Source organism: Oncorhynchus nerka, linkage group LG7 (genome assembly GCF_034236695.1).
Source record: "Oncorhynchus nerka isolate Pitt River linkage group LG7, Oner_Uvic_2.0, whole genome shotgun sequence".
Lineage (NCBI taxonomy): Eukaryota > Metazoa > Chordata > Actinopteri > Salmoniformes > Salmonidae > Oncorhynchus > Oncorhynchus nerka.
Window position 1 is genome coordinate 24,234,913 of NC_088402.1, and position 21,449 is coordinate 24,256,361.

A 21,449-nucleotide genomic window follows, 5' to 3' on the forward strand; every position below is an offset into this window, starting at 1 on the left:
GGAGGTGGAGGGGTGGGTGCTTGGCCATGGTGTGACGCAAGAGTAAAGTGTGTGTGTGTACTGTGTGTGTGGTGATGGGTGGAGAGAGGGAGACCGGCTGTATGGGGAGATAAGACTAGGGCCTGCCTTCCTCTCCTCCCTGGGATAGGTGACACAAAGAGAGAGAGAGAGAGACTAAGTGAGAGAAAGGACACCACCACCATCCTCTCTTTACCCGCCATCTCATCCCACCTGACCCAGCCTCACCCTATCCCCATGGAGGTAGCTGAGTGGGTAAGACTACCCTGAGGGTGACTGACGATCTGCATGAAATAGGATCAGTGTGTGGATTGTAATGTCCCAAATGGGATCCTATCCCCTATATAGTGCACTACTTTTGGTTATAGGGTCACACACTGCCAAGCTTCATAGTCATATTTAATAACTGCCGCTTTGAAAATGAATTAACATTATTTGAAACATAGAGGGTTATTTTCTTCTCTCAGTCACAGCAGGTGAGCTGGGATGCTGGGACCCTGGGACATAAGGATTGTTAAGCCTTGAGACAATTGAGACATGGATTGTGTATGTGTGCCATTCAGAGGGTGAATGGGCAAGACAAAAGATTTAAGTGCCTCCTTTGAACAGGGTATGGTAGAACAGGCGCACCAGTTTGTGTGAAGAACTGCAACGCTGCTGGGTGTTTCACACTCAACAGTTTCCAGTGTGTATCAAGAATGGTCCACCACTCAAAGGACATCCAGCCAACTTGACACAACTGTGGGAAGCATTAGAGTCAACATCCAGCATCCCTGTGGAATGCTTTCGACACCTTGAAGAGTCCCTGCCCTGACAAATAGAGACTGCAACTCAATATTAGAAAGGTGTTCCACAGGGATGCTGTGACACAGAGAAAAGAAAATGACCCTCTATGTTTCAAATCCTGTGAATTCATTTTAAAGTGGCAGTTATTAAATATGACTATGAAGCTTAGCAGATTGTGCCACTATCATTTAAACAGTAATGAAGCCTTTGGATCGTTATAGCAGGCGCTAACTTTGCAAGTTGGAGATAGTTCTGCCATGATCCTTCTGAGAGCCTTGTTACCTAGGAAACAGCGAACTGCTCATATTCAAGCGAAACTCGTTCAAAAGACCTGCATTTAATCGCCTGTAAGACTCCTACGCCTGACATTCGATATAAGCCACGCTCACTGGACCTCAATACAGCAGAACCATGACAAACTAGTCTGGTTAGGACCACATCACATGTATTTCTCACTCTCTGTCTACAGCGGGACAGTCGGGGGTGTGACCGGGCGTCATAGAGGGACAGTAGGGGGTGTGACCGGGCGTCATAGAGGGACAGTCGGGGGTGTGACCGGGCGTCATAGAGGGACAGTCGGTGGTGTGACCGGGCGTCATAGAGGGACAGTCGGGGGTGTGACCGGGCGTCATAGAGGGACAGTCGGGGGTGTGACCGGGCGTCATAGAGGGACAGTCGGTGGTGTGACCGGGCGTCATAGAGGGACAGTCGGGGGTGTGACCGGGCGTCATAGAGGGACAGTCGGGGTGTGACCGGGCGTCATAGAGGGACAGTCGGGGGTGTGACCGGGCGTCATAGAGGGACAGTAGGGGGTGTGACCGGGTGTCATTGAGGGACAGTCGGGGTGTGACCGGGCGTCATAGAGGGATAGTAGGGGTGTGACCGGGCGTCATAGAGGGACAGTAGGGGGTGTGACCGGGCGTCATAGAGGGACAGTCGGGGGGTGTGACCGGGCGTCATAGAGGGACAGTCGGGGGTGTGACCGGGCGTCATAGAGGGACAGTAGGGGTGTGACCGGGCGTCATAGAGGGACAGTCGGGGGTGTGACCGGGCGTCATAGAGGGACAGTCGGGGGTGTGACCGGGCGTCATAGAGGGACAGTAGGGGGTGTGACCGGGTGTCATTGAGGGACAGTCGGGGTGTGACCGGGCGTCATAGAGGGATAGTAGGGGTGTGACCGGGCGTCATAGAGGGACAGTAGGGGGTGTGACCGGGCGTCATAGAGGGACAGTACGGGGTGTGACCGGGCGTCATAGAGGGACAGTAGGGGGTGTGACGGGGCGTCATAGAGGGACAGTAGGGGTGTGACCGGGCGTCATAGAGGGATAGTAGGGGTGTGACCGGGCGTCATAGAGGGACAGTCGGGGGTGTGACCGGGCGTCATAGAGGGACAGTTGGGGGTGTGACCGGGCGTCATAGAGGGATAGTAGGGGTGTGACCGGGTGTCATTGAGGGACAGTCGGGGGTGTGACCGGGCGTCATAGAGGGATAGTAGGGGTGTGACCGGGCGTCATAGAGGGACAGTAGGGGGTGTGACCGGGCGTCATAGAGGGACAGTAGGGGTGTGACCGGGCGTCATAGAGGGACAGTAGGGGGTGTGACCGGGCGTCATAGAGGGACAGTTGGGGGTGTGACCGGGTGTCATAGAGGGACAGTAGGGGGTGTGACCGGGCGTCATAGAGGGACAGTAGGGGGTGTGACCGGGCGTCATAGAGGGACAGTAGGGGTGTGACCGGGCGTCATAGAGGGACAGTTGGGGTGTGACCGGGTGTCATAGAGGGACAGTACGGGGTGTGACCGGGCGTCATAGAGGGATAGTAGGGGGTGTGACCGGGTGTCATTGAGGGACAGTCGGGGTGTGACCGGGCGTCATAGAGGGACAGTTGGGGGTGTGACCGGGCGTCGTAGAGGGACAGTAGGGGGTGTGACCGGGCGTCATAGAGGAACAGTAGGGGGTGTGACCGGGCGTCATAGAGGGACAGTAGGGGTGTGACCGGGCGTCATAGAGGGACAGTTGGGGGTGTGACCGGGCGTCATAGAGGGACAGTTGGGGGTGTGACCGGGCGTCATTGAGTGACAGTCGGGGGGTGTGACCGGGCGTCATAGAGGGACAGTTGGGGGTGTGACCGGGCGTCATAGAGGGACAGTAGGGGTGTGACCGGGCGTCATAGAGGGACAGTATGGGGTGTGACCGGGCGTCATAGAGGGACAGTAGGGGGTGTGACCGGGCGTCATAGAGGGACAGTAGGGGGTGTGACCGGGCGTCATAGAGGGACAGTAGGGGGTGTGACCGGGCGTCATAGAGGGACAGTAGGGGGTGTGACCGGGCGTCATAGAGGGACAGTAGGGGGTGTGACCGGGCGTCATAGAGGGACAGTTGGGGGTGTGACCGGGCGTCATAGAGGGACAGTAGGGGTGTGACCGGGTGTCATAGAGGGACAGTTGGGGGTGTGACCGGGCGTCATAGAGGGACAGTTGGGGGTGTGACCGGGCGTCATAGAGGGATAGTAGGGGTGTGACCGGGCGTCATAGAGGGACAGTAGGGGTGTGACTGGGCGTCATAGAGGGACAGTAGGGGGTGTGACCGGGTGTCATAGAGGGACAGTACGGGGTGTGACCGGGTGTCATAGAGGGACAGTAGGGGGTGTGACCGGGCGTCATAGAGGGACAGTACGGGGTGTGACTGGGCGTCATAGAGGGACAGTAGGGGGTGTGACCGGGCGTCATAGAGGGACAGTAGGGGTGTGACCGGGCGTCATAGAGGGACAGTAGGGGTGTGACCGGGCGTCATAGAGGGACAGTTGGGGGTGTGACCGGGTGTCATAGAGGGACAGTTGGGGGTGTGACCGGGCGTCATAGAGGGATAGTAGGGGGTGTGACCGGGCGTCATAGAGGGACAGTAGGGGGTGTGACCGGGCGTCATAGAGGGACAGTAGGGGTGTGACCGGGTGTCATAGAGGGACAGTACGGGGTGTGACCGGGTGTCATAGAGGGACAGTAGGGGTGTGACCGGGCGTCATAGAGGGACAGTACGGGGTGTGACTGGGCGTCATAGAGGGACAGTAGGGGTGTGACCGGGCGTCATAGAGGGACAGTAGGGGGTGTGACCGGGCGTCATAGAGGGACAGTAGGGGGTGTGACCGGGTGTCATAGAGGGACAGTAGGGTGTGGGACCGGGCGTCATAGAGGGACAGTAGGGGGTGTGACCGGGCGTCATAGAGGGACAGTAGGGGGTGTGACCGGGCGTCATAGAGGGACAGTAGGGGTGTGACCGGGCGTCATAGAGGGACAGTAGGGGGTGTGACCGGGCGTCATAGAGGGACAGTAGGGGGTGTGACCGGGTGTCATAGAGGGACAGTAGGGTGTGTGACCGGGTGTCATAGAGGGACAGTAGGGGGTGTGACCGGGTGTCATAGAGGGACAGTAGGGGGTGTGACCGGGTGTCATAGAGGGACAGTAGGGGGTGTGACCGGGTGTCATAGAGGGACAGTAGGGGGTGTGACCGGACGTCATAAAGGAACAGTAGGTGCTGTAATGTGACTCACGGATGCACTCTGGTTGGGAGCCGCTCCAGGTAAGGTCAGCCTGACACAGCCGGGTGGTGGAGCCCTGGAGCAGGTGACCCGGCTGGCACTGGAACGCCACCATGCTGCCCACCTGTGTTAGAGTAGAAACACACAGGTGAGTGCACCCACATTTACAATAGGGACAGAAGTATAGAAACACACACACCACTTGGTTAGGATCTACAGTATGTAGTTATAGTACCAATGACATAAAGAGTAGTTTACACTTTTACATTCACACTAATCTCAGATGTTTATAATGATTAAAAAGAGACTTGGAATAGCAGTGCTTTCATTCAAAGGCCAGTTTGATATCAAATGTTGATTTTGATATCAAACAAAGGCTGTGTGGACAGATGTACACGTCAAATATTGAATCCCTGTGAAAGGTTTTATTTAAACAGCATAAGGTTACATCAAACAACACGTTCCCTGGTTCTTTTCTGTCTGTCTGTCTGCTCGCCTGTCTGTCTGCCACAGACTGATCATTGATCACTAATGTCTTTTCACAGAGCGACATATCAGGTAAGCTCTTGTCAGCTCTTTTCAGCTCTCTCAGCCTTCCCCTGCTTTGCTTGCATTTGTGCGTGTGTGTGTATGTCCATGCGCAAATCTGTGTGTGTGTGTGTGTGCTCATCTGTGTGTGTGTGACATTAAACCAAGTGACAGTCAGGGGAGTGAAATATGAAAACGTGTCATGGAATGACAGTGGCTTCACACATTAATTGATTAACATGTCGTCCCCGGGACTGGAACATGGTCTAACGAGTAATAGACACAGGGCCTTATCTCTGGAATACAATATCTCCTTCACTCTACTTCAATATCATTAGGCCGCAGCCAGCAAGGCCTCCTCTCCTCCCTCCCTCCCTCCCTCCCTCCCTCCCTCCCTCCCTCCCTCCCTCCCTCCCTCCCTCCCTCCCTCCCTCCCTCTGTGTCTCTCTGTCTCTCTGTCTCTCTCTCTCTATATATATATATTCAAATGAGACAAATGATTAATGGGTGTGAAAAGCCTGATATTTCATTGTTCTCTCTGAAGCCTGGGCATGACTTGACCCCAAACTTTACATTAAGGCTTGAATTCTTAATGCCAGTGCATTTGGGCAAGAACCCTCACCCGTTCTCTTCCTCCTTCCTCGCACTCATCCTCCTCCCTCTCCCTCCTTGTCCCCTGGATTTTTCCCCCGTAAAGTTATTTCATGGCAAGAGCCATAACACACTTCTCCTCCCCCTTCCTCCCTCCTCCTACTCCTCCCTTTCACTCCATGTCCCCTAGCGAAAATATTTGTAAACTTAATTCACGCTGCAAAAAGCAGCAGTTATTTTCCATGTCTTAACTTAATGAGGAGGAGCTACTGAAATAGCAGGGAGGGATAACTGTCCCCCTCTCACCTCCCCTTCTGTCATCTGTGTGTTATTTTTTGTGTGTTGATTTTTACAGTGGAATAGTAACTCTGCATGTATCATGTATTTATCTCACCAACGTAACTCTGAACACAGTATAATGCACTAGTGTTTACAGGTACGTCTAGAATAGATTGGTCATTTCGTACATTCTACCCGAGATGCATTCTATCTAATACACTGTGTATGATGCAACAGCACCACAGGCGAGAAGGTGAACACTGTGGTGTCTTTGCCTACATTATTCTCTTCACTTTATTGCCATTTGATATTTCCTAAATTTCTTTTTGATTCAAAATTAGAGGCTAGCCATGCAGCAGAAGATGAACACTGTGGTGTCTTTGCCTACAATCTGCTCTTCACTTTTATGCCATTTGATATTTGCTAACTTTCTTTTTGATTCCAAATTAGAGGCAGGCAAATGAGCAGAAAATGTGCAGCAAATGTGTCTCCCTTTTCCCAAACAAATCAATGAGATTTGCGGTACAGTTTTACCCTGTTTATCAGTCCTAGCAACGTAAACACAGCTCTGTTGGTGGGGGAAAGTCGTAGCGTTTTAAGGCTCATTAGGGACATGAAACGGAGGGAGGACTGCTCGTGTTCGCAGTTCATGCTGTGTAGACACCCTAGGACTCCAGCATAGTAAGAAGCACACACACACACACACACACACACACACACACACACACACACACACACACACACACACACACACACACACACACACACACACACACACACACGTGCACACACACACACACACACACACACGTGCTTGTGCACACATACACACACATAAATAAAACACGCAGGAAAATGAAACCTTGTAAACACAAACATAGTTTCTATTCTCAGCAGCTATCCTGTTTCTGGTTGGCTGGTGATATTTCTAAAACAGTAATGGACAACACGGTAAGGTGTTTCATAGCTTTTCTTTGTTCTTTAACATTCCTGTGAAATATCCACAATCACCATCCTTATCACCATGATTGACATGACATCATCATCATTGACATTCATATTGTCACGGTCATTATGGTCTCTGTTCAGACAAAACATGCAGAGATCTCAAGTTTAAACAACTCAAATACCAGATGGAATTTGCCTGTAAGTAATGAACATATTCATAGTCTCATTTCATTAGCCAAAGAAAACTTATTTTGATAAAATTATGTTATGTGACTGTGTCTAGCAAGAGCATTGTCCCTAAACCAATGTTTTGCCATTCGGCCACAATTCATTATTCTTGGGATATTCTTTTTTTTACCTATAGTGTTATGGCTTTGTCCAGAAGGTATGAGACTACATGAGCTTGGTGTGTGAATGAGAGACTTGTATTACAACCACTTTATTTCTCCACTTTATTTCTCCATTCCTCTATGGCTGGCCATGCTTTCCTCCTGGCTACCCCAACCCCGGCCAACAGCTCCGCACCCCCCGCAGCTACTTTCCCAAGCCTCCGCAGCTTCTCCTTCACCCAAATCCAGATAGCAGATGTTCTGAAAGAGCTGTAAAACCTAGACCCGTACAAATCAGCTGGGCTTGACAATCTGGACCCTCTATTTCTGAAACTATCTGCCGCCATTGTTGCAACCCCCATTACCAGCTTGTTCAACCTCTCTTTTGTATCGTCCGAGATCCCTAAAGATTGGAAAGCTGCCACGGTCATCCCCTCTTCAAAGGGGGTGACACTCTAGACCCAAACTGTTACAGACCTATATCCATCCTGCCCTGCCTTTCTAAAGTCTTCGAAAGCCAAGTTAATAAAAAGATCACTGACCATTTCGAATCTGACCGTACCTTCTCCGCTGTGCAATCCGGTTTCCGAGATGGTCACGGGTGCACCTTAGCCACGCTCAAGGTACTAAACAATATCATAACCGCCATCAATAAAAGACAGTACTGTGCAGCCGTCTTCATCGACCTGGCCAAGGCTTTCGACTCTGTCAATCACAGTATTCTTATAGACAGACTCAACAGCCTTGGTTTCTCAAACGACTGCCTCGCCTGGTTCACCAACTACTTCTCAGACAGAATTCAGTGTGTCAAATCGGGCTTGTTGTCCGGACCTCTGGCAGTCTCTATGGGGGTACCACAGGGTTCAATTCTCGGGCTGACTCTCTTCTCTGTATACATCAACGATGTTGCTCTTGCTGGGGGTGATTCCCCGATCCACCTCTACGCAGACGACACCATTCTGTATACGACACCATTCTGTATACATCTGGCCCTTCTTTGGACACTGTGTTAACTAACCTCCAGACGAGCTTCAATGCCATACAACACTCCTTCCGTGGTCTCCAACTGCTCTTAAACGCTAGTAAAACTAAATGCATGCTTTTCAACCATTCGCTGCCCACACCCGCCCGCCCGACTAGCATCACTACTCTGGACGGTTCTGACTGAATATGTGGACAACTACAAATACCTAGGTGTCTGGCTAGACTGTAAACTCTCCTTCCAGACTCATACTAAACATCTCCAATCCAAAATTAAATCCAGAATTGGCTTCCTATTTCACAACAAAGCCTCCACTCACACCGCCAAATATACCCTCGTAAAACTGACTATAGTACCGATCCTCGACTTCGGCGATGTCATTTACAAATAGCTTCCAATACTCTACTCAGCAAACTGGATGCAGTCTATCACAGTGCCATCCGTTTTGTCACCAAAGCCCCTTATACCACCGACCACTGTGACCTGTATGCTCTAGTCGGCTGGCCCTTCGATACATATTCGTCGCCAGACCCACTGGCTCCAGGTCATCTATAAGTCTATGCTAGGTAAAGCTATGCCTTATCTCAGCTCACTGGTCACGATAACAACACCCGCTCCAGCAGGTATATCTCACTGGTCATCCCCAAAGCCAACACCTCATTTGGCCGCCTTTCCTTCCAGTTCTCTGCTGCCAATGACTGGAACGAATTGCAAAAATCACAGAAGCTGGAGACTTATATTTCCCTCACTAACTTTAAACATCAGATATCTGAGCAGCTAACCGATCGCTGCAGCTGTACGCTGCAGCCCATCTGTAAATAGCCCACCCAATCTACCTACCTCATCCCCATATTGTTTTTATTTACTTTTCTGCTCTTTTGTACACCAGTATTTCTACTCGCACATCATCATCTGCTCATCAATCACTCCAGTGTTAATTTGATAAACTGTAATTACTTCGCAACTATGGCCTATTTATTGCCTTACCTCCATTTTCACACACTGTATATAGACTTTCTTTTTTTCCCTATTGTGTTATTGACTGTAAGCTTGTTTAAAATTAAATAAATAAATATTTAAAGGGTACCTACTTAAGGACTTCACAACACATTCATAATCCATACAGTACATAACACATTCATAGACAGTACATTACCTAAATATCTTCAGTATGCAATCTGACTGTTATAAGGCCATGAGTTTGAATCAGGTTCATTCTCTCAGGTAAGACTGTAGACCCCCCCCCCACACATGTACAAGTATGTGTTCATAAAATACCTTGAAGCCATAGGTTCTATTCAGAGAACCGTAGCGAGGTGTCCCTGGGTTCTCACAGGTAGTACGGGTCGGTTCTGAGAGAAGAAGACAAAGGAGAACGTTTGTATAATATTATGTTAGAGACCTTTAACTATGTACAGTATCTCTGGCTGGGGATGCAGCCTATGCAGGCACTTGAGACATACAGTCTGCCGTCCAAATGACACCCTATTCCCTTTATAATGCACTAACTTTGACCAGGACCCATTGGACTTTGTTCAAAAGTAGTGCACTATATAGGGAATAGGGTGTCATTTGGGACACAGATACAGTAACAGCTATAGTTCCCATAATGATTCTACATAGCTTACCGCAGTCATACCCAGCCTAAAACAGAGGTGCATGTCATTGTGTGATTGCGTGTGTGTGTGTGTGTGTGTGCGCGTGTGCACGTGTGTGTGCACGTCAGTGTGAGTGCTTGAGAAATTAATTTCTCTCCATCATGAGTGTGTTTCTGTAAGTACAGCAGCTGCAGCGGTACTGTAACAAAACAACCAAACAGTAAGTGTCTTTAATATACTAGGCAGAATACCCAGTAGGGGGCAGTGTTGCTGCAGAGTTGCAGCAGCATCGGGCCCAGCTGTGTGGCTGTGTGGAGGGAAGCAGCATCATTAGGATGTAGAAGACATCCTCGGCCTGACGCATAGACCTGGATTCAATGCAGCCTCAGAAAATGACAGCAGCACACACCTCCACCACTGCCTGCCTAGCTAACCCACACAGCAACGTAACATAGCTAACACTATCGTGTCTGCCTCCTCTCTTCTGTATGAAAACGGAAATGCAGTCTGGGAAATTATTGTGCGAACGAAACATATTTAAGTGAAAACAATAGTTTGCGCCTGTCAAACGAGGCCTGTCTGTACAGAACCCGGTTTGGTTCAATTACATAAATACCGCCTCTCCCCACCCTCTCTCCCCACACTCAGACACACACACACTCAGACTCAGTCACACATACAAATAACCCCCTCCCCTCCCTCTCCACTCCACACACTCACAGCAGGACCATCTCATCCCAAGCAATTCTCATCATCCTGAGAGGTCCGTCTTGGAATATATGGCATTTCAGGAATACTACATATTTATGAAGACAGTATTTGTCCTACAATTTCTGTGCCTCTGTACCTTTGTGGATATTTGTACTCAAACAATATGTGTTGCATGTTGTGATGTGATAACATTATATGATACTACTTTGTCATTGCCTTATCAGTTACAGTCAAGATGATCTTAAGGTAACTGTATGTCATAAGAATACCTTTTCAATATGACAACAGTTAAAGGGGAAATCTGCATTTTGAACAAATTAAAAACAACAACTGCAGATTGCCCCTTTAACCATATTTTGACAAAGGACTACATAGCACTGTCATACCAGATGACATAAACAGTCATGGCATCTGATGAACAGCATATGACAGCAGAATTGACACACACAGCCATGTCACAAACAATGTTTTTGATCAGCTAGTTAGCTATGTTGAAAACTAGTCAAAATATTTCCCTCTACATTTCAGCATATAGTCACATCTTGTTGGCATATCAGTCTGATAATTGAGCCTCATTGATTTCAAGAGTCAAATAGGGGGTGCTTATATTTGTCTTGTTTAACCTGTACAGAGTATAGTGAAATGGAAATGTGTTTTTTGCATATCCCACTCCCCCTTAGACACCCTCGGAGAGTGGGGTCACAGCCAGGGATCAGTGACCCTGGAGGAATTAGTGTTAAGTGCCTTGCTCAAGGGCAGATTGACAGATTTCTTACCTCGTCGGCTCGGGGATTGGAATTAGCAACCTTCTGTCACTGGCCCGACTGTCTAACCACCAGCGCAATCCGGCACCCATAAATCACAGCCACCATAATGAGCTATACTGTATTTAAACTCAGGCTACCCTCAATGTTCATTTCTGTAGTACAATACACGGTTGCCCAGTACTAAACAGATAACAATTGACTTGTTGCTAATGGTCTAACGATCCAGTGACAAAAGGGGCCTATGACTTGAATATTAAATGAGTGAAATAAAGCCAATTATCAGCTAGTCATATCGATGTGTGAAGGGTGTCTCCTGTAGGGACCTGGATGAGGTGCTTAATCAGATAAGGATTCAGGAGAAGTCTCACAGACACTAAATAGATAATTACAGCAGGTAAGTTAAAGATGCCAGGAAAGGGAGGACATCAAACATATACTATATGATATGAGTGACAACTAGGGTTGCAACATGCTCGTAACTTTCTCAAAATTCACTAGTTTTGGAAGATTTCTGGAATCAGGATGGAACAAGCAGGAAATCTGGGAATATTCCAATTAGTATTTCCAGAAAAACCTGGGAATTGTGGTAAAGTTACTTTTGCAACCCTAGTGACAACAAAGCCCACGGGCTAGATTCCTGGACACAGATTAAGCCTACTCCTGGTCTAAAAAAGTAGAGGTTGTTGCCAATATATCCTCCAAACACCGGCTTCGAGAGCATTTTCACTTCATACAACGGGTAAATGGTAAATCATTTATGGTGTCATTTTGGAGTAACTTTCTCACTCATCATTATTCAAGATAATTATTCACAAGCTTGATGTAGTCATTGCATTCTATGCATATGGGACCAAATACTTAACTTTTTATTACTTTAATACACTTGTAAGTGAATTTGTCCCAATACTTTAGGTCCCCTAAAATGGGGGGACTATGTACAAAAAGTGCTGTAATTAATAAACAGTTCACCCGATATGGATGGAAATACCCTCTTATAAAGCTGACAGTCCGCACTTTAGCCTCATAGTCATTGTATAATTTCAAATACAAAGTGCTGGAGAACAGAGCCCCAAAAAACAAAAATGTGTCACTGTCCCAATACTTTTGGAGCTCACTGTACATGCAGAAATACAGATATTAAAAGAAACAATCACCCTGTAATAGAGCATGCTGGGTAATATGATATATGGCTCTATGTAGATCCCTTCTTTGCCTTCCAGAGAATCATCAAAGGACCATTTCTTCCAAAAAGGGTTCTTCAGATCAAAAAATGGTTATTGGTAGGATCCTATCCCCCCACATAGAACTCTTTTGGGAAAAAAAATCTATGAGTATACGCTACAGCTAGAAGTGAAACTAGAAATGGTATCAGCCAGCTGTGAAGGCTAGGGCCAGGAGAATGTCACTAGTGTGCCCCTGATGTAACTGAATCCCCCTACAGCCATTCCTACACATTTCATATCTTGACAGGCTCCATTCTTCTCCCCCGTCAATACACTCTCTCCTCTCGGAGGGCACTAAAAGGAATGACCCTGCCTTTTCTGGAATACTCTTATCAATAAGAGATGTGTGTGGAGGTTAGGGCTGCAGCCATTATAGTGCACTACTTTGACAACGGCCCATAGGCTTCTGGTCAAAAGTAGTGCACTATATAGGGAATAATGTGCCATTTGGGACGTAGTCTTGGTATACCTCAGGTGGCCCAGTGTCAGAGGGAGGACATTGATTCCAGTTGTTTGACATAGTTAAATAGTTTACAAGCTGTGCTTTAAGGCACGCAAAGAACGCTAGAAATAGGAAACAGAGATGATGTACTCTAGAGGAATAAAGAGAGGGGCAGAAAGGTTATGGGTGTATATATACACTGAGCATACAAAACATATTGAGTATAGCATATAAAAAATGCAGTAATGACGCTGTGGGGCCAAGTATCACACATAGGACAGATGTACACCGAGTTGTATATGCTGTGCGACCCTCACGCTTTATGGGACACGGGCACACACACACAGTAGATGCTTACCTATACAGCGAGGCTGGAATCCGCTCCAGGAGCCGTCGGCCTGGCACATGCGTGTAGTGGAGCCCACCGGGAGATAGGGGGCGGTACAGCTGAACAACACCTCTGACTGGTAGATGAAGCTGCGTCCCTCTCTGGAGCCATAGGCAGGCACACCAGGGTCCCCACAGAACTTGGCTACAACAACAGATCAAGAATAGGATATCAAAATAAACATGAAATAAAACACACAGGAGCAGTGTTACCGGCTTCTTCCCCGGCGCGGTGTTGATTGAACTTCAGCAAGAAGAGAGCGGGAATTAGACCAGAGAAATCACACGAGTAAAGTCACCGGGTTTTGCCCCTGTGCGGGTTCGCTCCTCCTGCCACAGTGTCTCTTTGTATCTGCGATCCTGGCAGGTACCATGGGAGAAGAAGATGGAGTCTTACAGACCAGACAGACATGAATGACATCGACCCTCAAAGGGCTCAAAGCGGTCGTTGAGTGCTGACCATCTGTGGCTGTCCAGCAAACACTTGGTCCGTCCAGAAAGAATCCATAATTGATGTTGACGTCATGCTTGGCTGATACATTATAAATGTGCCAAGCAAGACTCCCTCTCTTACTGTCTGGGTACTAGGAGGACTACAAACTTGACTTTTTCTTGATGAATAATAGATCCACTGTCAAGATATAAAAAAGAGAGGAAGAGGAAGAGAGAGCAGAGAGGGGATTTGAGAGACCAGAGAGAGTAGACAGAGATGTAAAGAGAAGAAGAAGAAGTAGAAGAAGAGGAGGAAGAAGAGGAAGAATACAAATAAAAGTGTGCTCCCTACAAGTTTACAAAGTCACAGGCAGCCATACTTTATTTCATTCCCATAGCTGCTGCTGCACGTTGCTTCAGCGTTCTGAAGGGTGGGGTATTAGAACTACCTTGATGATTTACTGACCCTTTAACATGCTCTCCTCTTCACCCCTCCAGCCCTCTACATCCTCCTCCTCTTCAACCCTCCAGCCCTCTACATCCTCCTCCCCTTCACCCCCTCCACATCCTCCTCCCCTTCACCCACTCCACCCCTCCTACCCTCTACATCCTCCTCCCCTTCCCCCTCCAACCCTCTACATCCTCCTCCTCTTCACCCCTCCACATCCTCCTCCTCCTCACCCCCTCGACCCTCTACATCCTCCTCCCCTTCACCCCCTCCACATCCTCCTCCCCTTCACCCCCTCCACACGTCTACATCCTCCTCCTCCTCACCCCTCAACCCTCTACATCCTCCTCCCCTTCACCCACTCCACCCCTCCTACCCTCTACATCCTCCTCCCCTTCCCCCTCCAACCCTCTACATCCTCCTCCTCTTCACCCCTCCACCCCTCTACATCCTCCTCCTCCTCACCCCCTCGACCCTCTACATCCTCCTCCCCTTCACCCCCTCCACACGTCTACATCCTCCTCCTCCTCACCCCCCAACCCTCTACATCCTCCTCCTCTTCACCCCTCCACCCCTCTACATCCTCCTCCTCACCCCCTCGACCCTCTACATCCTCCTCCCCTTCACCCCCTCCACATTTTTTAATTTTTTTTAAATTTTTATTTCACCTTTATTTAACCAGGTAGGCTAGTTGAGAACAAGTTCTCATTTGCAACTGCGACCTGGCCAAGATAAAGCATAGCAGTGTGAACAGACAACACAGAGTTACACATGGAGTAAACAATTAACAAGTCAATAACACAGTAGAAAAAAATGGGCAGTCTATATACAATGTGTGCAAAAGGCATGAGGAGGTAGGCGAATAATAAAATTTTGCAGATTAACACTGGGGTGATAAAAGATCAGATGGTCATGTACAGGTAGAGATATTGGTGTGCAAAAGAGCAGAAAAGTAAATAAATAAATAAATAAAATAAAAAAACAGTATAAAAACAGTATGGGGATGAGGTAGGTGAAAATGGTCGGGCTATTTACCAATAGACTATGTACAGCTGCAGCGATCGGTTAGCTGCTCGGATAGCTGATGTTTGAAGTTGGTGAGGGAGATAAAAGTCTCCAACTTCAGCGATTTTTGCAGTTCATTCCAGTCACAGGCAGCAGAGTACTGGAACGAAAGGCGGCCAAATGAGGTGTTGGCTTTAGGGATGATCAGTGAGATACACCTGCTGGAGCGTGTGCTACGGATGGGTGTTGCCATCGTGACCAGTGAACTGAGATAAGGCGGAGCTTTACCTAGCATGGACTTGTAGATGACCTGGAGCCAGTGGGTCTGGCGACGAATATGTAGCGAGGGCCAGCCGACTAGAGCATACAAGTCGCAGTGGTGGGTGGTATAAGGTGCTTTGGTGACAAAACGGATGGCACTATGATAGACTGCATCCAGTTTGCTGAGTAGAGTGTTGGAAGCCATTTTGTAGATGACATCGCCGAAATCGAGGATCGGTAGGATAGTCAGTTTTACTAGGGTAAGCTTGGCGGCGTGAGTGAAGGAGGCTTTGTTGCGGAATAGAAAGCCGACTCTTGATTTGATTTTCGATTGGAGATGTTTGATGTGAGTCTGGAAGGAGAGTTTGCAGTCTAGCCAGACACCTAGGTACTTATAGATGTCCACATATTCAAGGTCGGAACCATCCAGGGTGGTGATGCTAGTCGGGCATGCGGGTGCAGGCAGCGATCGGTTGAAAAGCATGCATTTGGTTTTACTCGCGTTTAAGAGCAGTTGGAGGCCACGGAAGGAGTGCTGTATGGCATTGAAGCTCGTTTGGAGGTTAGATAGCACAGTGTCCAATGACGGGCCGAAAGTATATAGAATGGTGTCGTCTGCGTAGAGGTGGATCAGGGAATCGCCCGCAGCAAGAGCAACATCATTGATATATACAGAGAAAAGAGTCGGCCCGAGAATTGAACCCTGTGGCACCCCCACATCCTCCTCCCCTTCACCCCCTCCACCCCTCTACATCCTCCTCCTCCTCACCCCCTCAACCCTCTACATCCTCCTCCCCTTCACCCCCTCCACATCCTCCTCCCCTTCCCCCCCTCCAACCCTCTACATCCTCCTCCCCTTCACCCCCTCCACTCCTCCTCCCCTTCCCCCCCTCCAACCCTCTACATCCTCCTCCTCCTCACCCCCTCGACCCCTCCTCCGACTCTCGTTTGAAGCCCTGTCTGATGACCCACTGGGGCAGGCAGATAAGAACTCATTAATTATGTGCAGATTACTAATAATTACCCCCTCCGCTCTTCACTCTGTCACACGGAGACTGACAGATGGGTTGGCAGAGGCTGAGAGACAAGTAGGTAAACTAAACATGAAGGCGAGTGTGTGAATTATGATTCCCTGGGTGTCTTTCTGTATAGAAAATTCTCCAGGTGTAGAATTGATGGTTGGGTCTTCTGATGTTCAAATGTACTTTCCAAGGTCTCTGAGTTATGAACTTATAGGTGAATTATGATTCTCTGGCTTGTTGTATGCTAGAGACCGAATCCTCAATAGGTGTAGGAAAGATGGTTGAATCCTCTGATATTCAAATATGTCTTCTAAGGTTTCTGAGTCTGAGAGAAAAAAACAGTGGCATGGAAGTTAATTCCCCTGCATTATTTATAATTCCCTCTAACAACGGGACTGAAGCCTTGTCTCAGCAAGACTGAAACTTTTTTAAACAAAGGCTTTTCACAAATCCGCGATTGTAAACGCAGCAGACATTGTAACTTTTGAGTAGAGTTCCAAGGAGATGGCACTGGTTTGAGAAAATCTGCCAAAAATATATAACCACCTAATGTAGAGTGACTTGTTCTCCCTTCAGTTCTGCGTACATGCGCCAAATACAACAGGTACAGTGAAATGCTTATTTACAAGCCCTTAACCAACAGTGCAATTCAAGAAGAGTTAAGAAAATATTTAAAATTAAAAAGTCATAATAAAAAGTAACTTAAGAAGAATAACGAGGCTACTATATACAGGGGGGCGAGTCAGAGTGCGAGTCAGTGTGCGGGGGTACAGGTTAGTTGAAGTAATTTGTACATGTAGGTGGTGGTGAAGTGACTATGCATAGATAATAAACAACCAGTAGCAGCAGTGTCTGGTGGCGATTATATTAATTGTTCAGCAGTCTTATGGCTTGGAAGCTGTTGAGGAGCCTTTTGGTCCTAGACTTGGCGCTCCAGTACCGCTTGCCGTGCGGTAGCAGTGAAAACAGTCTATAACTTGGATGACTGGAGTCTCTGACAATTTTATGGGCTTTCCCCTGACACCACCTATTGTACAGGTCCTGGATGGCAGGAAACTTGGCCCCAGTGAAGCACTGGGCCGTTCGGCAAGGGCAGATTAGCTACTTGTCACCGGATCTTCGCAAGGCACCCTGATCTTTTGCCTCGAAATCTCAGTTTCCTTCTCCAGCGAATCACAGGGCAGCAACATTATGTACAAAAGAAGTTACGAACAACGCAAAAAAACTAAAACAAAATAGCATGATTGGTTGAGAGTCGCTAAGATGGCAGCCCTACCCTCCGGCGCCATCAAAAAACAACAGGGAAATAACACACTAACAACAGGGAAATAACACGGTAATAAGATAGAAATATCAGGAATCAACAGGGAAAGAAGACAGTAACAACAGGGAAATAACACGGTAATAAGATAGAAATATCAGGAATCAACAGGGAAAGAAGACAGTAACAACAGGGAAATAACACGGTAATAAGATAGAAATATCAGGAATCAACAGGGAAAGAAGACAGTAACAACAGGGAAATAACACGGTAATAAGATAGAAATATCAGGAATCAACAGGGAAAGAAGACAGTAACAACAGGGAAATAACACGGTAATAAGATTGAAATATCAGGAATCAACAGGGAAAGAAGACAGTAACAACAGGGAAATAACAGGGTAATAAGATAGAAATATCAGGAATCAACAGGGAAAGAAGACAGTAACAACAGGGAAATAACAGGGTAATAAGATAGAAATATCAGGAATCAACAGGGAAAGAAGACAGTAACAACAGGGAAATAACAGGGTAATAAGATAGAAATATCAGGAATCAACAGGGAAAGAAGACAGTAACAACAGGGAAATAACACGGTAATAAGATAGAAATATCAGGAATCAACAGGGAAAGAAGACAGTAACAACAGGGAAATAACAGGGTAATAAGATAGAAATATCAGGAATCAACAGGGAAAGAAGACAGTAACAACAGGGAAATAACAGGGTAATAAGATAGAAATATCAGGAATCAACAGGGAAAGAAGACAGTAACAACAGGGAAATAACACGGTAATAAGATAGAAATATCAGGAATCAACAGGGAAAGAAGACAGTAACAACAGGAAAATAACAGGGTAATAAGATAGAAATATCAGGAATCAACAGGGAAAGAAGACAGTAACAACAGGGAAATAACAGGGTAATAAGATAGAAATATCAGGAATCAACAGGGAAAGAAGACAGTAACAACAGGGAAATAACACGGTAATAAGATAGAAATATCAGGAATCAACAGGGAAAGAAGACAGTAACAACAGGGAAATAACAGGGTAATAAGATAGAAATATCAGGAATCAACAGGGAAAGAAGACAGTAACAACAGGGAAATAACAGGGTAATAAGATAGAAATATCAGGAATCAACAGGGAAAGAAGACAGTAACAACAGGGCAATAACAGGGTAATAAGATAGAAATATCAGGAATCAACAGGGAAAGAAGACAGTAACAACAGGGAAATAACACGGTAATAAGATAGAAATATCAGGAATCAACAGGGAAAGAAGACAGTAACAACAGGAAAATAACAGGGTAATAAGATAGAAATATCAGGAATCAACAGGGAAAGAAGACAGTAACAACAGGGAAATAACACGGTAATAAGATAGAAATATCAGGAATCAACAGGGAAAGAAGACAGTAACAACAGGAAAATAACAGGGTAATAAGATAGAAATATCAGGAATCAACAGGGAAAGAAGACAGTAACAACAGGGAAATAACACGGTAATAAGATAGAAATATCAGGAATCAACAGGGAAAGAAGACAGTAACAACAGGGAAATAACAGGGTAATAAGATAGAAATATCAGGAATCAACAGGGAAAGAAGACAGTAACAACAGGGAAATAACAGGGTAATAAGATAGAAATATCAGGAATCAACAGGGAAAGAATACAGTAACAACAGGGAAATAACACGGTAATAAGATAGAAATATCAGGAATCAACAGGGAAAGAAGACAGTAACAACAGGGAAATAACAGGGTAATAAGATAGAAATATCAGGAATCAACAGGGAAAGAATACAGTAACAACAGGGAAATAACACGGTAATAAGATAGAAATATCAGGAATCAACAGGGAAAGAATACAGTAACAACAGGGAAATAACACGGTAATAAGATAGAAATATCAGGAATCAACAGGGAAAGAAGACAGTAACAACAGGGAAATAACAGGGTAATAAGATAGAAATATCAGGAATCAACAGGGAAAGAAGACAGTAACAACAGGGAAATAACACGGTAATAAGATAGAAATATCAGGAATCAACAGGGAAAGAATACAGTAACAACAGGGAAATAACACGGTAATAAGATAGAAATATCAGGAATCAACAGGGAAAGAAGACAGTAACAACAGGGAAATAACACGGTAATAAGATAGAAATATCAGGAATCAACAGGGAAAGAAGACAGTAACAACAGGGAAATAACACGGTAATAAGATAGAAATATCAGGAATCAACAGGGAAAGAAGACAGTAACAACAGGAAAATAACAGGGTAATAAGATAGAAATATCAGGAATCAACAGGGAAAGAAGACGGTAACAACAGGGAAATAACAGGGTAATAAGATAGAAATATCAGGAATCAACAGGGAAAGAAGACGGTAACAACAGGGAAATAACACGGTAATAAGATAGAAATATCAGGAATCAACAGGGAAAGAAGACAGTAACAACAGGAAAATAACAGGGTAATAAGATAGAAATATCAGGAATCAACAGGGAAAGAAGACAGTAACAACAGGGAAATAACAGGGTAATAAGATAGAAATATCAGGAATCAACAGGGAAAGAAGACAGTAACAACAGGGAAATAACACGGTAATAAGATAGAAATATCAGGAATCAACAGGGAAAGAAGACAGTAACAACAGGGAAATAACACGGTAATAAGATAGAAATATCAGGAATCAACAGGGAAAGAAGACAGTAACAACAGGGCAATAACAGGGTAATAAGATAGAAATATCAGGAATCAACAGGGAAAGAAGACAGTAACAACAGGGAAATAACACGGTAATAAGATAGAAATATCAGGAATCAACAGGGAAAGAAGACAGTAACAACAGGGAAATAACAGGGTAATAAGATAGAAATATCAGGAATCAACAGGGAAAGAAGACAGTAACAACAGGGAAATAACACGGTAATAAGATAGAAATATCAGGAATCAACAGGGAAAGAAGACAGTAACAACAGGGAAATAACAGGGTAATAAGATAGAAATATCAGGAATCAACAGGGAAAGAAGACAGTAACAACAGGGAAATAACACGGTAATAAGATAGAAATATCAGGAATCAACAGGGAAAAAAGACAGTAACAACAGGGAAATAACAGGGTAATAAGATAGAAATATCAGGAATCAACAGGGAAAGAAGACAGTAACAACAGGGAAATAACACGATAATAAGATAGAAATATCAGGAATCAACAGGGAAAGAATACAGTAACAACAGGGAAATAACAGGGTAATAAGATAGAAATATCAGGAATCAACAGGGAAAGAAGACAGTAACAACAGGGAAATAACACGGTAATAAGATAGAAATATCAGGAATCAACAGGGAAAGAAGACAGTAACAACAGGGAAATAACAGGGTAATAAGATAGAAATATCAGGAATCAACAGGGAAAGAAGACAGTAACAACAGGGAAATAACACGGCAACTAATAACATTTTATTGTCACATACACATGGTTAGCAGATGTTAATGCGAGTGTAGAGAAATGCTTGTGCTTCTAGTTCCGACAGTGCAGTAATATCTAACAAGAAATCTAACAATTCCCCAACAACTACCTAATACACACAAATCTAAAGGGGTGAGTAAGAATATGTACATATAAATATATGGATGAGCGATGGCTGAGCGGCATAGGCAAGGTGCAGTTGATGGTATAAGCTACAGTATATACATATGAGGGAGTTGCAGTTGCGGTTGAGGGTGGTGCAGTTGCCGTACCATGCTGTGATACAGCCCGACAGGATGCTCTCGATTGTGCATCTATAAAAGTTTAGCAGGGTTTTAACTGACAACACAAATGTCTTCAGCTTCCTGAGGTTGAAGAGGCGCTGTTGTGCCTTCTTCACCACACTGTCTGTGTGGGT

The 21,449-nt window shown here is 46.0% G+C and overlaps 1 protein-coding gene across 1 annotated transcript in view; it reads right to left on the minus strand.

The window, feature by feature from the left end:
• LOC115131349 (CUB and sushi domain-containing protein 3) overlaps positions 1-21,449 on the minus strand; it is a 317,735-nt gene that overhangs the window by 23,788 nt on the left and 272,498 nt on the right. Inside the window, 3 exon segments of the mRNA XM_065021039.1 lie at positions 4,350-4,461; positions 9,273-9,346; positions 13,094-13,267. Coding sequence (XP_064877111.1) covers positions 4,350-4,461; positions 9,273-9,346; positions 13,094-13,267 — 360 coding nt within the window.